At 38.5% G+C, this 25,812-nt stretch overlaps 1 protein-coding gene across 1 annotated transcript in view; it reads right to left on the minus strand.

Annotated features, from left to right (window-relative positions):
• Positions 1-1,124: 1,124 nt before the first annotated feature.
• Positions 1,125-25,812, minus strand: part of DNAJC3 (DnaJ heat shock protein family (Hsp40) member C3) — a 38,716-nt gene continuing 14,028 nt past the window's right edge. The window contains exons 5-12 of the mRNA XM_062566845.1: positions 16,010-16,162; positions 14,467-14,648; positions 12,368-12,487; positions 11,412-11,517; positions 11,195-11,315; positions 4,804-4,936; positions 3,828-3,976; positions 1,125-1,355 (exon numbers count right to left, since the gene is read on the minus strand). Coding sequence (XP_062422829.1) covers positions 1,198-1,355; positions 3,828-3,976; positions 4,804-4,936; positions 11,195-11,315; positions 11,412-11,517; positions 12,368-12,487; positions 14,467-14,648; positions 16,010-16,162 — 1,122 coding nt within the window. The 3' untranslated portion in view covers positions 1,125-1,197. The remainder of the gene's footprint in view (positions 1,356-3,827; positions 3,977-4,803; positions 4,937-11,194; positions 11,316-11,411; positions 11,518-12,367; positions 12,488-14,466; positions 14,649-16,009; positions 16,163-25,812) is intronic.

Genomic DNA, 25,812 nt, shown 5'->3' on the forward strand with positions numbered 1-25,812 from the left:
AACCAATTTAACCTGTGTGTGTATAGATAAAAAATAAAATCAGACTTTTTGGCTAAAAGAAAGTTAGTCATTCTTTCTGTACACAAGCAGTTGTTTTTTGCAGTACAGTGACTGTTACACAAAATATACAACATCAAACAATTGCACATAGCATTAATTCACTGTCATGTCACCCAGCAGAAATGAAGTTTTTTTTTTTTTTTTTTTTTTTTTTTAAGGGAGGAAAGACTAGAGTTAATATTATATTCCTACAGTCCATAGTACTCTCACCTCAATTTATGTGTAACAATACAGAGAAGTTGCAAACTGCTGCATGGTTGGGAATTAAGCTGTCCATTAAGCTGTTTTGCTCATATCTCACGCAGATGCTGTGTCAAAAAAAAAAAAATACAAACCACTCAAGAATGATACTTTAGCTTCCCAAATTACACTCCAAAAAAAAGTGATTAGAGAAAACCTCACAAATCAGGTATTTTTTTACTTTCATATTTGACAATTACTGCCGAGAAAACCATCCCAATCAATTAAAAGTTAATGAATAAAGTGAGTAGACATTTTCAAATCCCATTACTTACACACTTACAGTCTTCTTTAGAAGAGACTGTTTGGACTCCTCCTGCGGCAGCCCCCTCACCCTACCTATGGCACTATCAGTAATACGGCAGACGGTCACCAGGATTTCCTCTTAGTAACACCGAGAGATGGATCATTCTGCTGAGCACAAAGACTAACAATTTGTTAACACTGATACTATCATAACTACCCCTTCCACATGTATTATTAGGCCTTGGTTCAAGAAAGTATTTACATGCAGTTTTACCTTTAAGCATATAATTTTAGTCCTAAGGATATATTTAGGTGTTGTCCTAAATAGCCTCTTACTGTTTTTTCATCAATAGGAATAAAGACTTCCTGCATAACAACAGAAAATACGTAAGCAGTAATAAAACCTTTATTCAACCCATCCACCAGTATAAGCCTGTCAAGTTCACCACAAAGCAAACCCTCTGAATACTGGTTTTCTTCTAATACAGAAGATATTTCTGTATTAGAAATACCTGGTTTTCTTCTAATACAGTAAGACTCTGGGTTAAGGACAACATTAGAAATTAAGATTTGGGGTCTTGAATTGAGAAACTTTTATTTTTAAACAGATTAAGTAAAAAACAGCAGCAGCCATCAAAAACAGTCTTGGCTCTAACTGAAGTGGAATTTGAATGTAAATGGTCCTCCTCCTGAGCCAAAGGGGTTGAATCCTTGCCATGTGTTCCAGTTCCTGTGGAAAGGGTTGCCCCCACCCTGCTGGCTCTCTGCATCCAGAGGGTCTTCTCCCGCATCAAACTTCCGCCTCATTTCTGAGGGAAAGGAGAACAAAGTGAAAGCATAGCACAGGGGTTAGGACAATAAAACAAAGCGTCCTTGATGACCAACACTTAATATCATTTCAGAAAGCCCTCAGGGCTAATGACAACTCACAGAAGCAGCATTTGGAGGAATGTGCCTAATTACAGATCCATTGATTTTTTCAAAGTGTCCAGGAGATTGACAGAGGGGAAGAAAGCCTGTGATTCCCTTATAACACTGCAGTAAAATTTAATTCAAGCAAGTTGTTTAGTTTAAACCAGCAAAAGACAGTACCTGCCTATATATGTCCAACAGGACGTATGTGAATTTCCGCAGGGACAGCCATGCTTTGGCCAACAACATTCCACAAATAATTGGGACATTCTGTCCTTGTTGAGTGTATTGGACTTGCTCTCCCACTACCACTTGCACTCAGGATGGGTTAGAAAACACAGCTTCCTTTATCCTCCCAACTTTTCCTCAACCAATGTATTGATCCTTTAGCAATAGTATGAAGGTCAGTGAGCAGAGCCCCAAACTTTCCCGATCTTCTCCATATGCCATTTATGCTGGGAGCTGTCTGAGAGGTAGCACAGAGCCAGGAAACATCTTCCTGAGGTAATTTTGTAGCTGCACAATCCAGACAGGCAAAAGTTGAAAGCCTTCCCCAAGGCCCAAAGACCATAGACAAGTCAGAGTATCCCACTACTCTAGTTTACACCTGGATATAACTTGCAAGTAGTCTGCAGGCACTGCAAATTCTGCAAGGTTTTTGACTGTCTGGCACTTTTCAGGAGACCCATTTCACACACAAGTCAGAGAATGCAGCAGCAGAGTTAGTAAAAGGAGAAATAATGTAACCAGAAGTGGAAAGTATGGAAGATAGCTTCAGGTAAAGTACATCATAGCCCTATGACAATAACCTTGCAAAGAAAAGTTCAAAGATCCTGAGGACCACAGGCTTTGTGGGGTCTCCTTAAATGACACGTTCACTATAGCCAGAAAGTGAGCAGGAAAAAGATTTAGAGGACAGGAAGGGAAAGACATTTCAGTTAAAGAGACAAAACACAATGCAGACAAGCTCATAAAGAAAGCCAAGTACAACCAAGTGTTTTTTTTGCCTGATTGGTTTGACAGGAATGGTAAACGTGACATCAGGAACAATGCCAAGGAGAAAGCAGATGAACATATTCTAGAGATGTTGACAGGGTGAATAGCATCTTAAATGCTACCAACATATAAATCCCCTAACATATATACATAATTATGAGGAAAGTTCACCTTAACATAGAATATGATTTTCTACTAACCAAAAATGTTTGCAATGCAGTTTGGTAATTTTAGCTCTCTCCTTGCCCCAAGAAAGTTTGAGCCCATCTGCTTAATTATCACTTAGCTGACCCTGGACAACTGACGAAGATAAAAAGGATCTTCTCATACCTGCCTCACTCATGTGTTTCTCCTACCAGTGACCGTCTATGAACAGTGCAAGACAGAAACCTAACATGCTGCTCTGGCCGAGGGCTTCCCCCCACACTCCGGGGGGAGCAAGATAACCCCGCCACACTATTTTCTATAAGAATCTTCAGACTAAATGGTCCACTGCTTCAATATATCACTCGGTGGGATGGATCAAAAGTGCTAGGCCCTGCACCATGGAGTCTCCCCAAAAGCACTCTCTCCTTTGGCCCTCCCCAAAAGCTGGCCAGCAAACAACCAGGCCTGACAGGGACCTCCTTGCTCCCAGAGACTGGGCCAGCCCAAGGAGCCAGGCCTTAGCCCAGGCTGAGGGGAACCGAGAACCCCATTCTTGCTCCTAGGGCAGTGCTCAGTCAAGCTATGATACACACACAAAAAGGCTGTTTTTGAGAGATTTTCTGGAGTACTTCAGGGGCTCTCTATCTAAACTTAGTTTGAAACAGAGCTGTACAAAACCAGGAACCTCTGCAAGGTTATATCCTTAAAAAAAAAAAAAAAAAAGGGGGGGGGGGGAGACCTTTAAAATAAATCTGTCTTTAAAGCAAAAGTCACTAAAACACAATAAAAATTCCTGGTTGTTACCAGTCCTTTCTGGTCCTTTAAAACCCACCTCTAGTGACTGAAAATGACCTTGTGCCTTATGGTTTATCTGTGACATAGAAGATACACAACAAAAAGCAAACTCGGAACTGGTTTAAGAGGAGAAGCAATTGACCATCATTTTCAAGATTTAATACTATTCTTGGCCAAAAGGGTGGGATAAAAGTAATGTACAATAACAGACTGATCTTGAAGTGCAGTCCCAAACTGGGGAGAAATCTGTTAAGTTTATCTGATTTCAGGCAACAAATAGTTACATCCAATTCACACATTGCCTTCTCAAAATAGATATGGGGAGAGGAGGGGAAAAAAAAAAGCTGTTAACACTTGTTAAAACCTGTTTGCTGCATGATGTATACACACTGATGTAAAAGATGAAGCCACAGCATATGAACCATGATTACCTGGGTCAGTGAGGACTTCTTTAGCAGCTGCTATATCAATGAACTTTTTCTCTGCTTTCTTCTTTTCTTCCTCACTTTGAAAGTTATCAGGGTGCCACTGGGATGCCAGTTTTCTGTAAGCTTTTATGATTTCTTGCTTTCGAGCATTTCTAGGTGTATAAAATTGTGATAATTTACAAGTTTTCTAGTTGTTCATGTACCACACTACTGAATCTATTGAATAAAACAGAATTAAGGGCTTCGGAAAAAGCAAACAGTTACTAGATAACCTTCTGCAGATGGCACTCAAGACACTTCATATAAAAAACAGAGCAAACAAGTTGCTGCATTAAACAAAAATTACTCTTTCCTCTACCACTTATTTACTTTTTTGGAAAGATGCTATTAGGAGCTGTTATTCAGAACATGGCTCCCAATCTGAAGAATTTACGAAGAGGTGAGACACAAAAAGCAGAAAGAAATTGAATTAGTTCATGGAACTAACAGAACATTAGGGTGGTTATCATTAAAAAGTCATTAGTTTCTCTAGGTTAATAGCAAAAGTATTTGTAGGTACCGCTTTCAATCAGTACTTTTAAACTCACCTAGTCTATCACAGTATTTTCCACATTTTTTTTCAGATTTTTTTTTTGCATTCCATAATTCTTTCCAGCTTTAGTCTTCATTTTTTTCCTCAATTTGTTCACCTTACTGTTCATCACCTCTACTACAAACTGTTGCTGATTTATTTCCTCCCTTCTCAATGGTGCTTTTTCATTAAGTAGCTTTTGTATAAAACTCCTTTAAATCTGAATACTGTTCTCCCTCTTCCCATCCCTGTGCGGCAACAGCTAAGCTAGTACAATAGGAAAGTAAGGGCAGTAGACACACATGAATGAAAAGTAACATGCAGCACAACAAATTCAGATGATCAATCATAGAGGTACTGATTTAATAACTAGCTTTCAGGTAAACACCTCAGATATTAGTATCTCACCTTTTTACTCCTAAAATTTTGTAGTAATCTCTTTTCTGTGATTGCTTCAACATCCTCTGGGCTCGTTCTAGCCCCTCACGAATCTGCTGGTCGTTTTCACTATTGGCTTGAGCAGTTTCATAGTCTTTAATAGCTTTTCAGAAAAAGTGAATGAAAAAAGATTATGTAACTTTTCAATCTAAAGTTTAAGGAATTCAAGCCATCTCCCAAACTGAAGCTTTGCTAAGACAGTTTATAAACAGTACAATTTTCCGACTTTAACTTACTAAAGTTCTCCTCACCCCCACTCAAAAAAGAAAATCCTGTGCAGAGGAAGTTGTATCTTTCACCTGTTCACTAGATACGGGCTTTTTTCCTTTAGATTCATCATACTTTTTGGAAAGGGAGGAAGAAAAGGGAAGTTACTAGCAGGAGGTCAGAACTCTGTTTAGACATTGCTAAGTCATATGGATGAACATAAAAGCCTCTGGAATCTGGATTTAATAGGAATAAAGGAGCAAGTTTCAGTGACCAGTATTTGAAGAGCCAAATTCACAACAGATTAGTCCCAAACACTGCTGTGCAATCGCATTATACAATATTTTTATATAAAAATTTCTTCTCCTACACTGCACTTGATCCATGCAATAGAAATCCTCTCTCTCCAATGCTTTTAAACAGACTTCAGATTATCTGTGTGTTCACTTGCATAATTATGCAGCACTGTTAGTGAAAGACTATTGCTTTTTACGCCTATATATGCAACAGGTAGAGAATGACAATTTTGAAAATAAGAATTGAAATAAGAGTCTTAAATTCTTATTTCAAAGACATGCTCTTCTGCTTTTATTTTAAGAAATACATTTCTCAGGAATAAAAATAAGGGAGATACTGTAATGCTTTTGTGTATTTTGAAGACAGATCTTATTTCTACATATTTTTTGAAGTAAAACATTATTAATACAAATGATAACTGAAGATGAGAGATGCAATTTTAACTATTCTTTGATACCAATATTCATCAAGGGGGGCAACTGTTAAACTCTGTTTAATGAGAATGCTGCTCCTTCACTGTTAGATCTGCAAATGAGGCTTTGAGGATTATAAGTCTCCCAGGTTTCCCGAGTGAGACAAAGCACTTGCATCAGATTATTTCCAAGCAGATGCTATTTCTCAGCAGGTGTTACATTTGTTTTTTCCACTGTTTCTGAGCAAGACAGCAAGAAGTGCTAATGAATTTGTATTATTCAGACATCTGATACCACTGCAACCTTGTTTTGGTTACTGGAAAAAAAAATCCAGAATATACTTCCAATGCCCCAACAATTTTATATGTTATTATAAACAAAATACAAACTTCCTGTTTTCATTTTCACATCACTAAGAACTCTGATTTGTTGCCTGAATAAAGCATTTTGCTTTTTGTGGATATTTTCAACAATTTGTCCAATCATTTAGAAAACAAAAGTCTGTAACAACGCGTGTCTAATATATGCTGCTGAAATCAATAAAAACAATGAAAAAGCAGAGATTTCATTATGCTGCTTTATTGCCTCAATAACTCTAAGCACCAGCATACTTAATCTGCTTCACGTAATAAGGGGAGGTCCCACTGCAAAGTCCTGATGAACATATATCAAATCTGCTCAACTTCACTGAGTATCTAGAGCATGCACCACTGTTGGAAAACAAGCTGCTTTGGGGTTGCATATTTGTATGGACAGCATCAGCTTACTCTTTTTATTAAAAAAAAAAGAAAAAGACTCATTGAAAGACTGCTGCTATGTTAAATATGTGCTAAGGTATGTTTTCCAGTTCTGCTCACCCTCAAAGCAAGCACATCCAGCACGCCTAATGCCAATCACATTTTGCACTTTCTCTCAGTTGGAGAAAATGCAAATTCTGATGGCATTCTCCAATGTCTGAATTTTTTTCCTCTTTCTTCCCCCCAGCAAGGAGACTAGCTTGGGAACAGGTGAAGCTCTCATCCTGCTGCAGATACAATGACCACTAAAAGGTAATTACAAAAGTAAGTGACTTATTACTAACCAAAGGTATGTTAAATCAGTTATTTGGTTCCTTTTAGGCACTACTTCTAAAAGCAGCAAAACCTCACAAGCTAACACACAGCTCGTTGCCTCTTATTGGCTTACTCCTCCTTTCATCCTGTCCCACAGCACTAAAAGTGCAACCACTTTCTGGTATTTGTTCCCCCATTCCATTTGTTCTGGCAACGGGCACAAACAGAGGAAGTTCCATCTGAATACAAGGAAAAGCATCTTTCCTGCAAGGGTGACAGAGCACTGGAATAGGTTGCCCAGAGAGGTTGTGGAGTCTCCTTCCTTGGAAGCATTCAGAAGCTGTCTGGACAGAGTTCTGGACATGTGTTTTAGGGGACCCTGTTCAACAGGGGGATTGACTACTTGATCTCCAGAGGTCCCTTCAAACCTCAACTATTCTGTGATTCTGCGATTCTGTGATTCTTTCCATTATAGGAATCTTCAAAATTTCTGAAATGCAAATTGCAATGTATCTTTAACCATCTCAGCTGGCCTTCCTATCTTGTCTGAATCTTTAAAGTGACCAAGAGTGGCCATTATTCCATATGCAGAATTACTCCTCTATCAAAAATGTCCATGCCCATTCTATAAGAGGAATAACCGAGCCAGTGATGCTCTTATCTCAAATAGAAACTGTCTCCTTCACAGTAGTAAGGGGGGGGGGGAAGAAGAATTTCCTGAGTAATTTTGAAGTGAAGCAAGAAATATGATTTTTTTTTCCTTTGGTAAAACTTGTGTTACCTACTTTATAGGCAGATGTACTCCTGTACTTATGTCATAAGCCAAAAAGTGATTCATTACACATTTGTCTTTGTATACAAAGTCCTAGATCCCACATGATTATAAAGTAATTAAAGTCATTCAATAGGAATCAGAACTCAGCTATACCTTCTAAACTGCATCTTGAACATTTAACAATAATTTTCTTCAAATCTTTGAGTTATAAGTACTTTGAAATTTCCTGTCTTTAAACAGGAAAATAGGTGTCTTCATGTGGAAATTCTCATGAAAGAGAATCAGTTTACCTCTAAATACTATGAAGACTACGATTTTAATGTCTTCACTGTTCTCTACAGCCAAGACAAAAATCAGCCATCATTTTATAGCACTTAACACTGAAGGATAAATGAATACACCTTCAGGCAGATTAGCATTAATGAACCGTAACTTTTTTTATGGAGGCTCTACTGGAAAGTACAGCCATCTCAATATTGTCAAGGGTGGGAAAAAGGCAGGGATACACTGAATAACAGCAACTTGGGAGGAGTTTGTTCCCCACTAGCAGCATCCTTCGCACAGAACCAGGCCGGGCCAAGCACAGCAGGCTCCAATCCCAGAAATAAAGTCTCACTACAAGCCTGTGCCCTCACCATGATTCCTTATATGCCATAATAAGGGGGCATTTGCTCCAGCACAACATTGATTTGGTTCTGTGCATTTACGCTTTACCATGTTATAAAGCTTATTATCTCTAAGTTGCAAAAGTTGCAAGATACTTCTGATTCCTGTACAGTGAGTGTAAATGAGGATTTAACACAAGATAATCTTAAAAATATCCAAATACAGATTCATCAATTTAGAATAAAACAAGCAGATCACTTCTGCTGTTCACTTTGTCACTTGTCACAAGCACAAGATACACCTACTAAGAGGACTCTCAGAGGGCAGCATTGTTTGCCTTTCCCTTCCTGTACCTCTAAGTTGAGGATTCATAAGTCTGAGGGAAAAATTCTTAATTTTGTGTTCTTCTTTTATCAATGCATCTTTTTCTTAAAACAGAACTTTTCACACAAGCTGTAATTTGATGTAGAGTTGTCTTCTGGATCTCAAACTATTTTTAGAGAGGGTTTTTTAATTCATCTGTAAATCCAATTTTCCCAAGAGTGAATGAGTTTATCAAAGTACAGAAGATGGAGAAATGCCTGAAGAGGGCATTAAAACCATGAAGTCCTCTTGAGACTTGCCTTTAGCTTGAGACTGCATTTCTAAATAATCAATAGATGGAAAAGACAAGGAAAAAAGGCTTTTCATTATCCTAAGAAATACAGAGAGACAGTCCTGGTACAGGCTTTCCCCACCCCCAACTCTTTTTTTTTTTTTTTTTTAACTTAAAAAAAGAGGCCATCAGTTGTTCTCAGAAATGCTGTTGTTTTCCACCCTTTCTCTTACAAGGAGGAAGAAGCCTTGCAAGCCTCAGCAGAGGAGGACTATTTCACCACTAGGTCACTTCTCATAAATAGGAGCACCTGAAACATCACCAGCCCCATTTACCTCACTTTCAGGCATGCGAATTAAGAAGGCCTAAGAAGAAAATAGATATCTTTCTTCTGCAGTTCGTTTGAAAAAGGTAAATAGCATCTTTCAGTGATCAGTTTCTCAAAAAGACAAGAAATGTGTGCCATTTATGACGATAGCTTTACAAACGTTTTAAGTTGACAGATTTTTGTTCAGTTGTGAAGCTAAAGATCCATCATCAGAAAACGGTGAAGGAAAGTTGTTCTATATTAAGATTAATGGAACCAGATTTTCAGCAGTTTAAATGCCTGCAAGTCCTATCCCTTATCACATTTGACTGAACAGCCCAAGGCTTCAAAAGTCACCAGATGAGTGAGCACTGGGGGGCAGAACACACAGATTGTCCCATTCTCATTCTTGTCCTGTTTTTCACGGAAACAAGATTCACTATATTAAATTTTGAAGATTCCTACAAGACATTAGCACTTAGTGCTTTTAAAGAGACTACAAAACAATGTAACAGCATACACTCAATTACAACAATTAATCAGCCCTTACTTTCCTAGGCTGTAGATGGGACCAATTAAAAGTCCTGTAGTACCCTGTCTTTTGGGAAATAAGGAATGACCAATAGGTCTGGCATGACCCCGGCAAACATGAGTGACCTTCAGTGAAGTATTTCAGGGTTTTCTTCCCCTCAATATGTTCATCATGCCACTATCTCTGCAGAAAAGAACCTGAGGGTCCCAGTGGACAACAAGCAGACCATGAGCCAGCAATGTGCCCTTGGGGACGAAGGAGGTCAATGCTGTCCCGAGGTGCATTAGGAAGAGTGTTGCCAGCAGATCAGGGGAGGTGATCCTCTATCTCTGCTTAGCCCTGGTGAGGCCTCATCTCAAGTACTGTGTCCAGTTCTGGGCTCCCCAGTGCAAGAGAGACATAAAGAGTCTCTCTTAACCACACTGGAGAGAGTCCAGCATAGGGCTACAAAGATGACTAGGGGACTGGGCAACTCCCCTATGAGGAAAGGTGCAAGTGCTGGGACTCCACAGCCTGGAGAAGAGAAGACTGAGAGGAGATCTTATCACTGCGTATAAGTATCTGAAGGGAGGGAGTCAAGAGGATGGGGCCAGACTCTCAGTGGTGCCCAGAGACAGGACAGGAGGCAATGGGCACAAACAGAGGAAGTTCCATCTGAATACGAGGAAAAGTATCTTTCCTGCGAGGGTGACAAAGCACTGCAATAGGTTGCCCAGAGAGGTTGTGGAGTCTCCTTCTCCGGAGATAGTCCAAATCCACCTGGATGCGATCCTGTGCAACATACTTCAGAGGACCCTGCTTGATCAAGGAGGTTGAACCTCCCCAGAGGCCCCTTCCAACCTCAGCCATTCTATGATTCTGTGACCTTCCTTAGAAAATTCAAAAATTTCGTGACGTTGAGTTTTTAAAACTGCTTACTGTTTTTCTTGCTGTGTTTAAGGCTACTAACTACAGTCCCATGTTAAGTTCTGCCAGTGTGCAGGCACAACAGAATTACAGAGTACATGCTTTATGCAAACCCTGTATGGGAAGTGTAGTCTCAAGAGCAGATTCAGATAATTGCTTCTGGCAGCATTACAGGTATCCAGGAAGGTAAAGCAGTGTCTGATCTCTCCCCCTGCACTGAAAACATGCCAGGGAGAAAACAGTTTTGTTTCATGCTGTTATGCACTTCCATTTCTCCAAGCACTCACCTAATACATCCAAAGGCATTAAAACAGAATCGTCCCAATGGATTTATGACTCTTATTATAATTATCATTTACTTATTAATGCAACTGTCTGATACTGCTAATTATTTAAAATGTATTTAAGTAAGTCTAAGCAAGCTGTATCCTCTCCTAAAAGATACCGGATATAACCCACTATTTTAAGGACAACTTTGCTGTACTAAAACAAGTGCAAACCACAAACTAATCAAAATAAATTTAACAGGAGGTATTTGTGTAAACCTAATCACTAGCACTGACTACAGATGAAAACGTAGCGTAGAATCAAAGTGCCCATTACTAGTTTTTGCGACACTGACTGCATTGTAAAGGCCCCCAGATTTATATAGAAACCGTACATAGCCGTACCTTCCTCATACAGGTCTTCTAACAAATAAGCTTCTGCTCTGTCTTTCAAAGCATTCACATTGGTTGGTTCCAGCTGAAGAACTTCTGTACAAACTTGTATGGCCTCTGTAGCCTGCTGATTCTAAAGAAAAGGGGGAAAGTCCAAATTGTGTTTTCATTTCTTTCTTTTTTCTTTTAAGAAGAACAAACTTACAAAAGGACAGAGAAGTAGAATTACCTTCGATAAGCAGTGGCAGATCCTTTCTTTGGCACGAGTAGCATAAACTGGGACTTCTGGCTCAGTTTTCATTACAGAATCATATTTACTGATAGCATCTTCATATCTGATTAAAACAGAGATGAGCATGGTGTCATGAAGTTCAATAACTATTTCTGAATGCTGTCAGAGAAATTCATATTTTCACATTTTCTAGCTATGTGTCTTAACTATAACAGCCTTAGGGGTCTAATGCAAGGCAGCACTATGAAGAAAACTTTCAGCCACTTGAATTATATTTCCATTCCCTTTTCTGTGCTGTGAGACATAAGAACAGGCACTATACTGCAAACACTGTACTATTTGCTTTTTTTGGACAGGAAAGAAAGATTTCCTGACATCGGCTTGAACCAGGCAGTTGAGTTTTTTCTACCTTTTCCTCAGCAAGTCACATAATAGAATGCATTTTGCTTTGACAGTTTTAAGGCAGCTGAAGTTTAATAGTTAGTAAGAAACACATTAGAAAGTATCACCTAAAAATGTTAGTGTCTGAAGTCATGGGTTGCTACAAACTAGAAAACAACTCACATTTTTAGCTCTGTGATGGCTTCCTGAAAATGTGCCAACACTGGGTTAAATGAAAGACTAGTCTTTAGACTAAAAACAGTAGTAAATTAGCAGTGTCTCTTTAAGGCAAAGGTCTAAAGACACGGTCCTGCAGTATCTGAGAACCGACAAACATTATCCTCACTTCTGTGTTACTGCTTTACCACAAAGTTAAATAAGCACAAGGTAAGACATTGGCATCACAAGGACTCAGAATAGGGTTGTCACTACATGAGTCAGTATTTTCATCGTAATTTGAGAGCTATGTTCACTTCAACTGACAGATGAAAAGAGCATCACTCAAACAGCTCTTCAGTCAACAATGAACTGGTGCCTCAGGAGCTATCCTTCTCTATAGAATGTGCACTTACCTGCCTTCTCTGATGTATTCTTCTGCTGATTCAATCTGCTTATTGAGTTTCTTTACATGTTTATAGAGAGAGAAACATTGCTTATGGTCTTGATCAAGTTTCAGACACTCCCGGACTTCACTTTTCACATGGGGAAGGAAAAACAAGAATAAAAACACCACACATTATGAAATTCAATGTGAAGACACAATGCAGTATCTATAAGCTAACCAGAACAATGACTGACTTCTTTGCACACTTTCTCTCCTTTGTGCAAAAATATCATCCCATGAATTTAAAGTGAGTGAAAAGAAAGTCTTCCTGAACTCAGGAAAAATTTGTTTGTTGTCACTTAATTATTTTGTATTGCCAAGTATTACAGAATTGTGAAAGTTATATTAATATAACAGAGCAAACACTAGAAGAAAAAGATATACTCTGGGAAATAATTTATATCTAACATTTAGCAGATACAATCATTTGTAATTTTCCTGCATGTTTAACTTGGATATATTACAGCAAACTTGCACATAAGTACAGCAAACTTGCACATATTTTACACTGCCTGAAACAGACAAAGTTCAGCTAAGACCCCAAACTCTACTTCATAGAATATCAGCCAAGTCTTAGTCCGATTTCACTCTGAAGACTGTTTAATCAGGCCTTGATTAAGGCAGGTATCCTTTTAAAGGGACAATGGTCTTTAGAAGTCTCCAGAATGCAGTGATTAAGGAATAGAAGTTGTCTATTCATAAAAAATCATTATTACACAACTAAGGTGGTATTCTCAGAAAAAAAAAATGCAATGCTATTCTTAAGCAAGGAAAGAAAAAGTGGAAAATCATTAAGTTTGTAAAGGAAAGAGGAAGAAAATAAGAGAAAGAAAAGACTAATTATCCACTAAAACCAAGAGCTATACAACTTCTACCTTTCTTAGTGCATCTGATGATGCAAAAAGTAGTATCAAAGCAGAATAAAGGAAAGATGCCTATTCTTTCATTCTAACACCATTCTATTATTCAAAGAGCTCTCTCAAGTGCATTTATAAAAAATCCTTAAGTTTAGTTATTAGCACAGGAAGTTCTTCCACGATTTCATAGAACAAAGTGTGCTATAAGCTCCAGAGATGAAATATATTCTAGAAAGGGATCTCTAATGCAACCAAATTGGCTAGGTGCTATTTACTGTGATGAACATATATATTTTTGCCCAAGTATAAACTAAATTCATGTAACTAGAGGCACTGCTATTTGTACCCACTTGCCTTTGCCTCATACTGCCAAGACAAGACAAACTCAAGTTTTTTTAATCACCCTCACCTCCTACTGAACAGGTTCTGTGGCATAAACTATACTGGAAAGAACTCTCTGATGACGCCAGTAATGCATCTGAGACCACGAACTTCATGGAAACTGTTCACATGCAACACAACAGGATTATACCATTTGTCCCAGCTGAGCTCAAGGAATATGAAGTGAACAGGCTGGACTGGGCAAAGATAGTTATCCCACAGGACTGACTAGGGACATAAGGGACTAGCACTTAAATCTAACTGAGGAAGAATAAAAGGATAAGATTACAAACATCATCCAAAGTATCTGAAGCTATCAACAAGAATGAAAGATCTCCAGCTCTTTGAGTTTGGATAAGAAAAGAAAAAAAAAAATGTAATCATTTGTTTCCACTCTTAAAAATAAGAACTTGACCCTAAGACTCACTTTTGCCTGTATAGCAAACTTAGACTGAGTTGAGGTTCAGGAGACTCAAAACAAAAATCTTCTCTACTCAAACATGTTTAGAGAAGCACATTCTTCCAGGAAAGAGGAAAAAAAGAATAGAAATAGTAAACGTAAGCAACTCTGATAGACCTGCACTATGGCATTTACTTGGCAGAACAAGATGCTAGGAATTATTGATGGCCGGTCTACAAAGAACAAGCGTGGTGCCTTCACTGCCAGTTCTCAGCATCTGAAAAAGGTTAAATTCAGACTAGAGTTGCTACTCCATTTGAAAAAAAACAAAAACAAATAAAAACTTCACAGCTTATCATAAACTATGGAGTTTTAACGCATTACATTTTCTGTCTTAATTCTTACAAACTCAAGAAACAGCAAAATTACCTGAGTGATAACTCATGGTCCCCAAGCTGATAATATATTCTGCTGATTTTATAGAAGGCTTCAGTGTTATCATTCTTTAATTTGGCAGCAGCTTTCAAGTCACTAATGGCTTTGCTTGGTTCCCCTTCCTTTATATAGCACTCAGCTCGAAGTTCCCGCAGCTCTGCATCCCAAACACAAACCTTGAGAAATCAAAATGAAAGCTTGACTTTGGTCCATAAACACGTCACGTCTTTCTCCTCCACCAAAGAAAAATCCCATTTAATTTCATTTTGCCAACTGCAATAGCATAAGGTTCAAGTACCATGTGGAGCACATGAAATCAGCATCTCCACTTCCTGGTAGATGCTGTGATGCACCTGGCCAAATAGAAAACAAAGGCCCGAAAAAAATATTAATGATTCAATGAGCTCTTGCAGGGAGACTAATTAAATCCACTGGCATTGATTAAACTGGGACAGTCTGCTAAACCTCAAGAACCATAAATTACTGCATCTTTGCAAAACAGTGAGGGAAATAAACAGCAAGAACCAAGCTGTCAGCTGTCCTCTAGAAAGATGACTGCAGGTAAGCTTTAGCTATACAAGATTTCATCTCAGTATCTGGAGTTTAAAGATTTATACAGAAGTAACCATGTCACTTAATGCCAAGGATAATCATTTGCAACAAAATTGCCTTGCATAATTCATTTTACAGTATTTACTCAGTTTTATCAGTTGTTTTTAAACCATGGTTTTAGAGAACAAGGCTTTTGTCTCCTCCGCTTTTCCCTCTTATGCTTTTCCGTGCTCCTCTCCATAAGGAATCTCTGGCATTTTCTTCACCGAAAGAGAAGTGCATCATAAATCCCAAATCAACAATGCTAATTTGCACGTAAAAAATCATAGCAGTTAACTGTCTTTGAACGTCTATTTCTGTAAGACATAAGATGCTTACATGATTGAGTTATTCATGCTACTATCAGACTACCTTTACTAAATGGGGCTTATCTACAAATACAGATATCCGAGCAACAAGCTAAGAATATGCAGAGTTATATACATTTTAACTTTGAACTATTTTGACTTTTCATTACTTTCTTCTCTTGAGAAGACAAAGTACCCACTCCACAGTAAAGATGTACCTATCAAGTTTGATATTCAGCACATATGAATTGCCTGTGTATAGCCTAAGAAAAACCTCAAGTGTACACCCACGCTTCATTTGGCAAAATTCCCTTGCTTTGAGAGTAGCTTTTCTCCTAACTTCCCCAAGAATACTGAACCACAGAAGAAAAGAAAAGATAATCAAGAAAGTTATCTATAATACAAGTTTAACTGAAATGATACAGTTAACTAACTACAGTGACCTATTATTTTAGCTTAGCTGCAGCTAGTGCTCAGCATTCTCCACTTTCCAACTTCATTACGGACTGCTGGTCCAGCAGAATTGAGCCAGTACTTCAACTGTTTTCACATTGGTGAAGTTGTTCAAATAAAAATACACAGATGTCAGACGGAAGCTCTTATTTCCCTTTCATAGCACCATTTCACTTAACACTTACTGCCAAGATTTCATCAAGAAGAGAAATAGCGCCTTCATAATCCTCTTGCTGGTAGGCAGACAATGCTTGTGCATGCAGGCGCTGTAGCTCATCAGATTTTGTCAGCTGAGACTGGGCTTCTTTTTCCTCATTATTGCTGGGATTGGATTTGAGCTGCAAACATTAACAAGAGAGACTGAACTGCTTGTTCAAGGATCTCTGTCCTATTAATAATGACATCATGGAAATTTGACTGAAGCTGCAAATTAAGCAAAATGAGTTTTAAAATTCCACTGGAAACATTTTCAACTCCAAAATTGAAAGAAAGAAGTTCTTGGCTTCTGTACAAGTTGTCAGAAACCACAGATTTCTTAATTCCTCTCCTCAACCTCCTCAATCATTTACCATTGGATACATGACACAACAACAGGGCTCCTCCTGGAAGTCATGAACCTCCTCAGCTCCAGCCTACTTAATTTATCTCTTTGCAGACAGTTATTAAACATAAGATTTCTCAGTATCATTTACCACATATACCTACACAGCATATCAGGTGCTCCATTTCAAGCAACATACATAAATTCTTTACAACAACGATTGCAAGATGCAACAGCTAGTATTATTGTAAGGCTACATTTATTATGCTTTCCCATAAAGACTGCCTATAGCAAAAAGTAAAGATGCTTCAGATGGGTGAAAGGCTCAGCTAGGATTTCATGCACTTTGTTTCATGTGAGGTCTTATACAAGTCTACGGTTCTGTCTTCAAACGCCTTCCTTTCTCAAAGCCCTCTGACCAAGGAGGAGTGGTTACATTGGAATCACCTCTATCTGCATATGCAGCTTTACATGTTCAAAGAAAGAACAAGTCAAAATTCTCACAGACAACTCTGCTATCACCTAGGAGGACAAATGGGGCCAGGCAGAATCTCATCTATTTCCTTGCAAACCCAGCACATCATTTGTAGAATTAATGTAGCTCAAGTAAGACACTGGCTTCACACTTGCAGCAGATCAGAATGTCTTCCAGAGAGTTTTAAAGGGAGGGATCGGCAGGACTTCAACTCATTTGATTAAACTTGCATGACCTTGCATTTTAAGCACCATTTCTTCTAAAACTACAAAGTCCTCAAAGTCATCCAGTACCTACTCTTTCCTCCTTGACCTTGAAGATGCCTTCCTATATTTTTCTCATCAGCAAGTTCTTCAAATGCTCATAGTAATTCTCTAATGTAGCGTAATACAATAAAATCAACCCTAAAAATTCCTTTAACAAGACTTCCCCTAGTTCTAACACTTAAATATATGAAAGAAAAAGAAAGCTGAGCAAATGCAAGCCTACAGGACTACAAACCTTTTTTGGAAGTTCTGAACTCTAGTTCCAGCTGACTTTAATTTCCTCCCTTGATTTTTCAACTCTTTATTTCAAAAACAAAACAAAACAAAAAACAAACAAAAAAACCCAAGAAGCTTTGCTACAGGTAACTTTATAAACTGAATCAATTCCAAGTGTTATTTTCCATAAATAGTTTTTCTACTAAAGTCAAATACTTATGAAAAAAACCCACTTAAAACAACATCACTCTCCTTCCAGGAAATTCTCATGGACAATCTGTTAGTAAGCAAATCCAAGAATATTAAATCTAATATTACTTTGATAACTTCAGTTTTGTATTTTTATGCCAGTAGTTCTCACTCTGTTTTGAAGGCTCCTTGAACATATTTTCTGACCACAATAACTGAGCCGTCTCTTTAGGAATAATATTATCTACTTACACTAATTTAAATAAAGTATACCTAAGTACTTTCATCCTACTATCTATTCATTCACCACATGGCTGAAGCCTTATTTTCCTGCTTGAATCTTCCCACCAGCTACTGGGATCAGACTACTCAGTCTCCCAAACACCTCAAAAATCTCACATTCAATCATTCTTTCCCTCACCTTGACCATCCTTCACTTATCTCATGAAAACACCGTGCTCCTTGGAATCATAGTATGTTGCTTGCAGCTTATTTGCAGCAAAATCAGTTGACTATGGAAAGCAAATGCTACAGGGGGTTATGAAATAAATTCCTACTGGTAGGCAACAAAGACCCATCTGAGTGAAATATCCTGCATAATTTTAGGTAGCACAAACTGGCCAGTAATAGAACAAAGGGAAAAAAAAATTCAAACCATCATTCAAAGCCCATCAACTGTTTGCATGCTACAGTATGGTGAAAATATACATTCAGCAGAAGCTTTTAATAAGTAATTGGTATTTTGCTGTGACGCTCTAATCTATAATGTTAATGGCGGGGGGGGGGGGGGTTTGTTTATTAAGCTCCCAGAAAAGAGCCAGAACTGTTGTCTGATGTTTTTGTATTGATTTATTTTTATATTGATGTACTTTAAACATTTTCTCCATGCTTTTGCCCAGTGATCAGAGGACTGTCACATCACTACCAATAACTGGACTGCAATTCAATTACTCCTTATTCTCCTTTGGAGCACTAACTTTGAGAATGATAAGTCAAAACTGCTTGCCTCTTTACAGGGCCCAGATAAGTCAGAAAGAACAAGCACCGAGTGTACTAAGCTACTAAGAAAGGAATAAAGGATTAAAATAAATAAAAACTACCTCAGCTGAATTAATACAGATCTAAAGCAAATCTAAAAGTCCTCTATGTGCTTCATCAAGGGCTTCATCAAGGGCCTCAACGCACAAATTAAAGGTGCATACTACTCAGGACTGCTGGATAAGACCATTGCTACTGGTGAACATGTTCCATAATGCAGTGACTACTTTTCAAGACAGTATCTTTTGCTTTCTTTGATGTTTAGTACACATGGATTAGAATGCTACATTAGCACTTTTTCCTTACTTTTAAATAAAGTCAGTACGATTCAGGAGTTAGGCATCTCAGAAGAGAAGTCAGAAATGTTTTGCAATCTATTTCCTTTTGCAGATTATTCATACAGTCAAAGACACCAATACATTTTGAGGACTTTAAAAATAAAGTTAACAAAAGCATTAAATAATTTTAACAGGTAAAAGAGAAGCAAGATACAAAAGCAGGCAGAATCATAGAAGAAATTCCTTCTTATATCCAGGTGGAACTTCCTGTGCTTCAATTTCTGCCCATTGCCTCTTGTCCTGTCACATGGGACAACTGAAAAGAGTTTAGTCCTGTCCCCTTGACACCCTCCCTTCAGGTACACATTGATAAGATCCCCCCTCAGGCTTCTCTTCCCCAGGCTGAACAGACCTAGCTCTCACAGCCGTTCCTTCTAGGGCAGGTGCTCCAGTCCTCTGATCATCTTTGTAGCCCTGTGCAGGGCTCTCTGCAGTAGCTCCATGTCTCTCTTGTCCTGGGGAGCCCAGAACTGGACACAGGACTCGAGATGAGGCCTCCCCAGGGCTGAGGAGAGGGGCAGGATCACCTCCCTCCAGCTGCTGGCAACACTCTTCCCAATGCACCCCAGGAGACCATTGGCCTTCTTGGCTACAAGGGCACCTTGCTGGCTCACGGTCAATCTGTCATCCACCAGCACTCCCAGGTCCTTCTCTGTAGAGCTGCTCTCCAGCAGGTCAGCCCCCAGCTTGTACTGGTGCCGAGGGTTATTTCTCCCTAGGTGCAGGACTCTGCACTTGCCCTTGTTGAACCTCATGAGGTTCCTCTCTGCCCAACTCTCCAGCCTCTCCAGGTCTCTCTGAATGGCAGCACAGCCCTCTGGTGTGTCAGCCACTCCTCCCAGCTTGGTATCATCAACAAACTTGCTGAGGAGGCATGCTGTCCCCTCATCCAAGTCAAAAAAAGTAATGTGACCACTCTCCACCTACCAGAGCAGAGTAATGCAGTAAGCTTGCATGTTGTGCTGAAACTGGAAAGACGTTTCAGCTCCGCATCTTTATTTAATTAATGAAACCATACAAGCAAGCATGCATGCATCCACCAAAACAAAGAACTTGAAACACGTACCATAAAAGCCAGTAGAAATACATAGGTAACCATAGGTGTAATATGCAGTTACTCATATGACCAGGGCGCATTACTTTCTTGTTCAATGAGTTCATATTATAACATTTATAAATACTTAATACTGATTATCATAATAAGTTCTTAGTTCGTCTCCTTTTCAGCTTGCGTTAGCAAAAACTGGAGTGTCAGGACATTAGCAGACTTAACTACAAATACTTTTATTTACAAAAAATCTAATACTGTACTAAAACCTAAACAATTACATATCCTAATGTTTCGCTGCAACTACAGTTTTACTTAAGTATGAAAGTGCCTCACCATGTTCATTATGTCACCAAGGTATGGCCATTAGCATACTTTTACGCTCTCAAAGAACGGCGTAAAAAGCCTCTAGCAGCTAAAACAATTGCCAGTAGTATCCACGGAAAAGCACAGACAGAGCTTTACGCTGACAATCCCACTAAGCTCATACAATACATTTGCATCTCTAGCATCTCCTTTCATCCAAAGGTGGACTAGGTTACATATGGCAGCTAAGAAGCTGTCATGGTAGCTTTTCTAGTTGAGCCAGCACGGACTGGTAACATAGAATGTCAAAGCCAGTACTTAAAAACAGCATATTCCAAGCTTTGCAGGCTTGGAAAACAAGGGAAAAGCTAAAGAACTTTTTTTCCCTCTCCCAAGAAAGCAAAACTATCTCAACTGTGATCTAAAGGCACCAGAGTAGACAGAGACTGCAAGTGTACATACACTGCGTCAAAAAGCAACTAAGCTACAATTGTGGTAAATACTTGCAACTGAATGATGAGTGTACTTGAGGCAGCAGAGAGCAGTGGCTGACCAAGCCAGTCATCTGCAGTCTGACTTAACAAAGCAAAGGAACAGATACCACTTACTGGGAAAAGGCAGAAAAGAAGAGATCTCATCATGCATCCAGATCTCAAGTTATTGAATTTGGTATGTGAATGAAATGTATAGTAAAAACTGAAATCTTACTGCACTACATAGAATATGGTAAATGATTAAAACAAACAGCAAAACTCTAAAACTCCCAAACAAAAAATACCCAGCACGACAGAAAATAAGTCTTAACAAGAGAACATACGGCATCATAGGAATCAAACTTTCCTAAGGAGCAACCTAGCTCAGTTGTTTAGTATTTTCAGTGCTGCACCATCCAGGTCATACTGCATACTGTTTGGCAGGTAGCAAACGCAGCAATGCGCCAGCAGAGAACTCCTAGCAACATCTACCATTGGCTTGAAGAGAGACAAGTGGTTCCAGTTCCCAATAAACATCGGATTTAAACAGACTGCAACAGTTAGTAGCAGCCAGAGAGCAGAGACACGCAGCATCTACCAAAGATGATGGGGCAGATCTCGGAATAACTACAGTGTAGCAGTATTTGAAAGATACAGATCCTGGCACATCATCTTGTTACAGACGTATTTGAGAGATGGGACCAGTAATGCTGGCAAATGCAGCCTGCTAAATGGCAACTTAACAAGTTATTTCCCCAATTCAGAGCAAGTACTTGCAAATAGCTATACACATGACACCACCAGCAAGCTAACTATGTCAAAGTGGTACACAGAACCAATCAAGATCAACCATTACCCTCAAAAAAAGCCTTCTCATTTTTCACTGTAGGAGACATTAAGTCTTTTCCCATGGTCTGGCACAGAACTGAAAAGTCGCATGTATTGTCTCCAATTGAACAAAATGCAAGACTAGAAGCAACACATGCCTTTCAGACATACACATGACAGTACAGAGCAAGAAGCTGCCGTAATCACTACTACCGCTGCTGTGGGTCAACTCACTCTTTTTGACAACAGCCAAGCAAGTTAAACTTGAGAACCCCCTATTTAGATCAGTTTTTGATCAAAATTTCACTCTCTGCAGAAGACAGTGCCCAAATTAGAATATTACAGGTATTTCAAGAGCAGCTATATGCAGACCAAAAGCCTTGGAGATATTTATAGCTGATGCAAAGGACTGTCAAAAAATTTGAACTGTAAGCATTTAGAGTTTGGCAGTTCATGTGCTCTTCCTGTCCAGGAGTACAAAGCAGTTTAAGTTCCAGTAACAAGCACTCGTCATCTTTTACAGCAGCTTTCATTCATTACAAAAAAAGCAAGAAATCCCACTGCTGTTTCCTTCACAGGAAGCAATGAAGGCCAATATCAGGGGATGTCTTTACTACTAAAAGAGTAATTCTCTATCACAGATTTACTACTGTAAATGCTGCTTTATTTTTAATTTACAGTCTAATCTCAGTATATGGGGCGAACATTCTAGAGCAAGCAAAAACTCCCCACTTTTTCTGCAAGCGAGCAAGATTAAAGAGAACAAAGTCATGATCCTCATTCTATTCATCAAACGCAGCTTTAGAAGCATTTGAATTTGTATTTTTCTCTTCTTCACTACCAGTGAGGAAAGCTGGCTTCTTCCACAGAACTTTCTAACTTAAGGACTTGACACAAAACACACTTTCCAACATTTACCTTGCTGCACCCAGGACATCTGCAAAAAGACATTAGTAATTCAATTCATGAAAAACAGCAGTTTTTGGCACCGAGAAAGTGCTTAGTTTATTTCTACTTGAAGTAATGAAAACCACATGTACGACAGGCTTGTAAATGCTGGATATTTGACTGCAAATACAAGTTTTCTGCTGAGAAAAGCATTTTAACAAACTGAATGATTAATGCTGTTATTTGAGAAACCACTTATATAATTAGTACAGCAGGATCGAGAATTTTATTTTCATAACTTGGTCAACATGTCAGCCATATACAAAAAAATTACAACAGCCACACACAAAGCTATAAAGATAAATATAATGCAGTAATATTACTGCTTCAGAAACACTTAAATGGTATATTTGCAGTGATAAATAAATTGAATCTAGACTAACAGTAGACAAACTATATGGGATCTATTTTCATTTTGTGTGTCAAATGCAGCTACCCTGAAGACACCACGTGCCAGTTTGAATTAATTCAATTATTTATTGCAATGTGTTGCACCCACATGTAATTTACAATTGTATTCTTTGGATCAGCAATAAGTTCTTTTATTTAACAAGGCTTTACAATGATCTCCATTAACATCTTAAAGAAGGGATCCTCAAATACAGAAAACTTGTTACAGAACACACCACTGGAAAACATGAACACAGAGCACATGACTGTGTGCTAAGGTTTGTCAGGACTTTCTGCCTCAGAATCCCTCCCCTTCCTCCCTCTCCTCTTGAAGTTTACGGAAGAGTTACAAAATATGAGTAAGCTAACTGGCTTGCCACAGACTTGCCTTGTTTCCAGCTATATAGTTCTACATCTTCCTTTCCACTCGCTCTGAATATCTAGCTTTTCATTAATAACACAGCAAAAAGCTTTGCATTTAACATGGGAATCGTCAGGAAGAATAATAGTAGGTATCTTCACAAAAAAAAAAAAAAAAAAAAAAAAAAAAAAAAAAACACACTCATAACCTGTATGCTCAAGCCTAGATTAAAGATGTACAGGCAATTCAGCTGTAGCATTACGTACCACAGTACATAATATACACAGATACTAACATCACAAACATCCTTAAATATTGTTGCTTAAAATATTAAGAAACTTCACAGTGCAGTTCTCCAATAAATATACTTTTAAAAATAATTTAGCTTGCTTACAGTGAGGCAATGTTACTAATGTGGGCAGATACCTACAAATTCTGGAGTTTTGTTCTTTTATTTTTTATAGTGCACAGATAACAAAAGTTAATTGATTGCGAAAAACATTGAGGGGAATTGAAGGAAATCTCATAGCTTGTGCTATTTAAGATGCAAACATTCCTAACCTCAGAAATATAGCATAAAGGAAAATTCTGTACTGGCATAGCAGTGTATTAGGGTAGCACAGCTATAATTTTAGACAGATGGAAGAAAGAAAAAAAACTTACATACCTTTTTTTTTTTTTTTTTTTTTTTTTACCTTTTCCTCCCATTTAAAAAAAAAAAAAAAAAAAAAAAAAAAGGAAGCATCAGATGATCACACCACCACAGAGGAAACTATGAAGCAATCTAACACTAACTGTAATCTGAATCTCCTAAGACCACCTGACAGTATAAGAGAACTTCAAGATATCCAATCTGACCTTGCTTAATACCTTACTGTACAGTACTGCAAGATCTAACTTGAGAAGATGGTGTCCCTCACCTACATCCAAAATAGTGTTATTACACATACTAAGCAACTATGGAAAAATATTGTTCAGTTCATTTTGCAGCAACAGAAGGCTTTCACATACTAAAAAACAAGTATCGTTTTTTTAACTCTGTAACACTCAGTCACTTAGTCTTGGCTGACATCTAGTGGAGTAAGAAATGACACTTTTAATTTCTAACTTCTAAATGATTATACAATTCTTTCTCCCTTGAAAGTCTATTTAGGACATCTCAGTTTACACTGTGTTGTCATGAACTGCACCTGTTAACACTATAGTGAATCTAAAAAAGAATTTAGAAGAAATATGGCAACTTGGCCCTTTCCACACTTTTCCTGTGGCACAGACAGAAGTCTTATGCTAACGCCCGTTGGATTTTCATGCTTTCTACAGAATTCAGTAGCTATCATTCTGCCACTTTCTCCAATACTACTTTTATAAAGCCCTCCCTCACAAGTGGGGCCACAGGCAATAGCAGAAGGCACACAACAGGAGGCAGACAGGACTTGCATCACTTGCCTCCTTTTCAGAGGGCCTTTGTCAAGCAAAGCACACCAGGAACCCTTTAAATACATGATTTTTAGTAAAAATAAAAGATAAATAAAGGCTTTCTTGGATTGAGGCCTTAGATGTTAATGTTGACAAGTCCTCAAATCTGCCCTGTTGACTTCTGTTATTTAGAAACTATTAATGAGAACAGGAAGAACTTGAATTAAAGCACACGAACAGCTGACCAAAGTTGTAGCAGAGAAGTAAATACTATCCCTCCACTGTGATCAAGAATTTCTAAAACCAATGAAGGATGTTTGCTTAACCCCCACTCCATGCAGGGTTTTCCAGAGACAAGGATTAGACCCCTTTACTGACATCTGTTAAAAGTTTTTTCATCCTCTAGGTTTTAGATTTGAAAATACCTTTTCCTTTGCAAATCGAGTGTGCGTTTTTTCCACAAGCGAGGAGTAGTGGTGGGTGGGTGGGCATGCACGCACGTGTAGAAGGAAGGAAAAGTGGCCAACGTAGGAACTTCATCAGTGCAGTACAACTGTTAAGCAGAACTGCGTTTTCTTAAATCTCTCATTTTTGCTAACACATCAAGGGGTAAATCTGAGTCACTCCCCTTTACTCAAGTGTCCTAATCATTCATTTCAGCTAACAGGGTATACAAAAGGGTTCGACAGACCTCTACAACACAAAGAGAAAATATCTTTTACAGACTGCTCATTACCCTAGTCACTCTGGAGTTTCAGAGGGTATTATCAATTACACTGACTCCTCTACTGCAAGCAGCACACAAGGAACACCAAATGGCCTCACTCCTACCTCTCTATCCTTGAGTGGTCCAAGTAGAACTATTACACTTAATTTCCCCATCCTAATTTGGTTTCCCCAGCGCAGAAGCGGGGAAGATTCTAAAATTTGATCTCTTCCCTTAAAATCAACACCTGACAAATAGAAAAAGATGTCCAGTGAAGCCACACAAGAGAGTACACATCCAGTACCCTCCAAAGGCATACAATCTACTTCAGGAACGACTGGCCTCAACAAGTCCATCTCCTCTACACAGTTATTTTTTTCAGGGAAGGATTTAACACAAAGTAAAAGCTGTCATATTAAAACAACAACAAAAAAGCCCTCTCCTTCATT

The sequence above is a fragment of the Rhea pennata genome, chromosome 1 (genome assembly GCF_028389875.1).
Source record: "Rhea pennata isolate bPtePen1 chromosome 1, bPtePen1.pri, whole genome shotgun sequence".
NCBI classification, from domain to species: domain Eukaryota; kingdom Metazoa; phylum Chordata; class Aves; order Rheiformes; family Rheidae; genus Rhea; species Rhea pennata.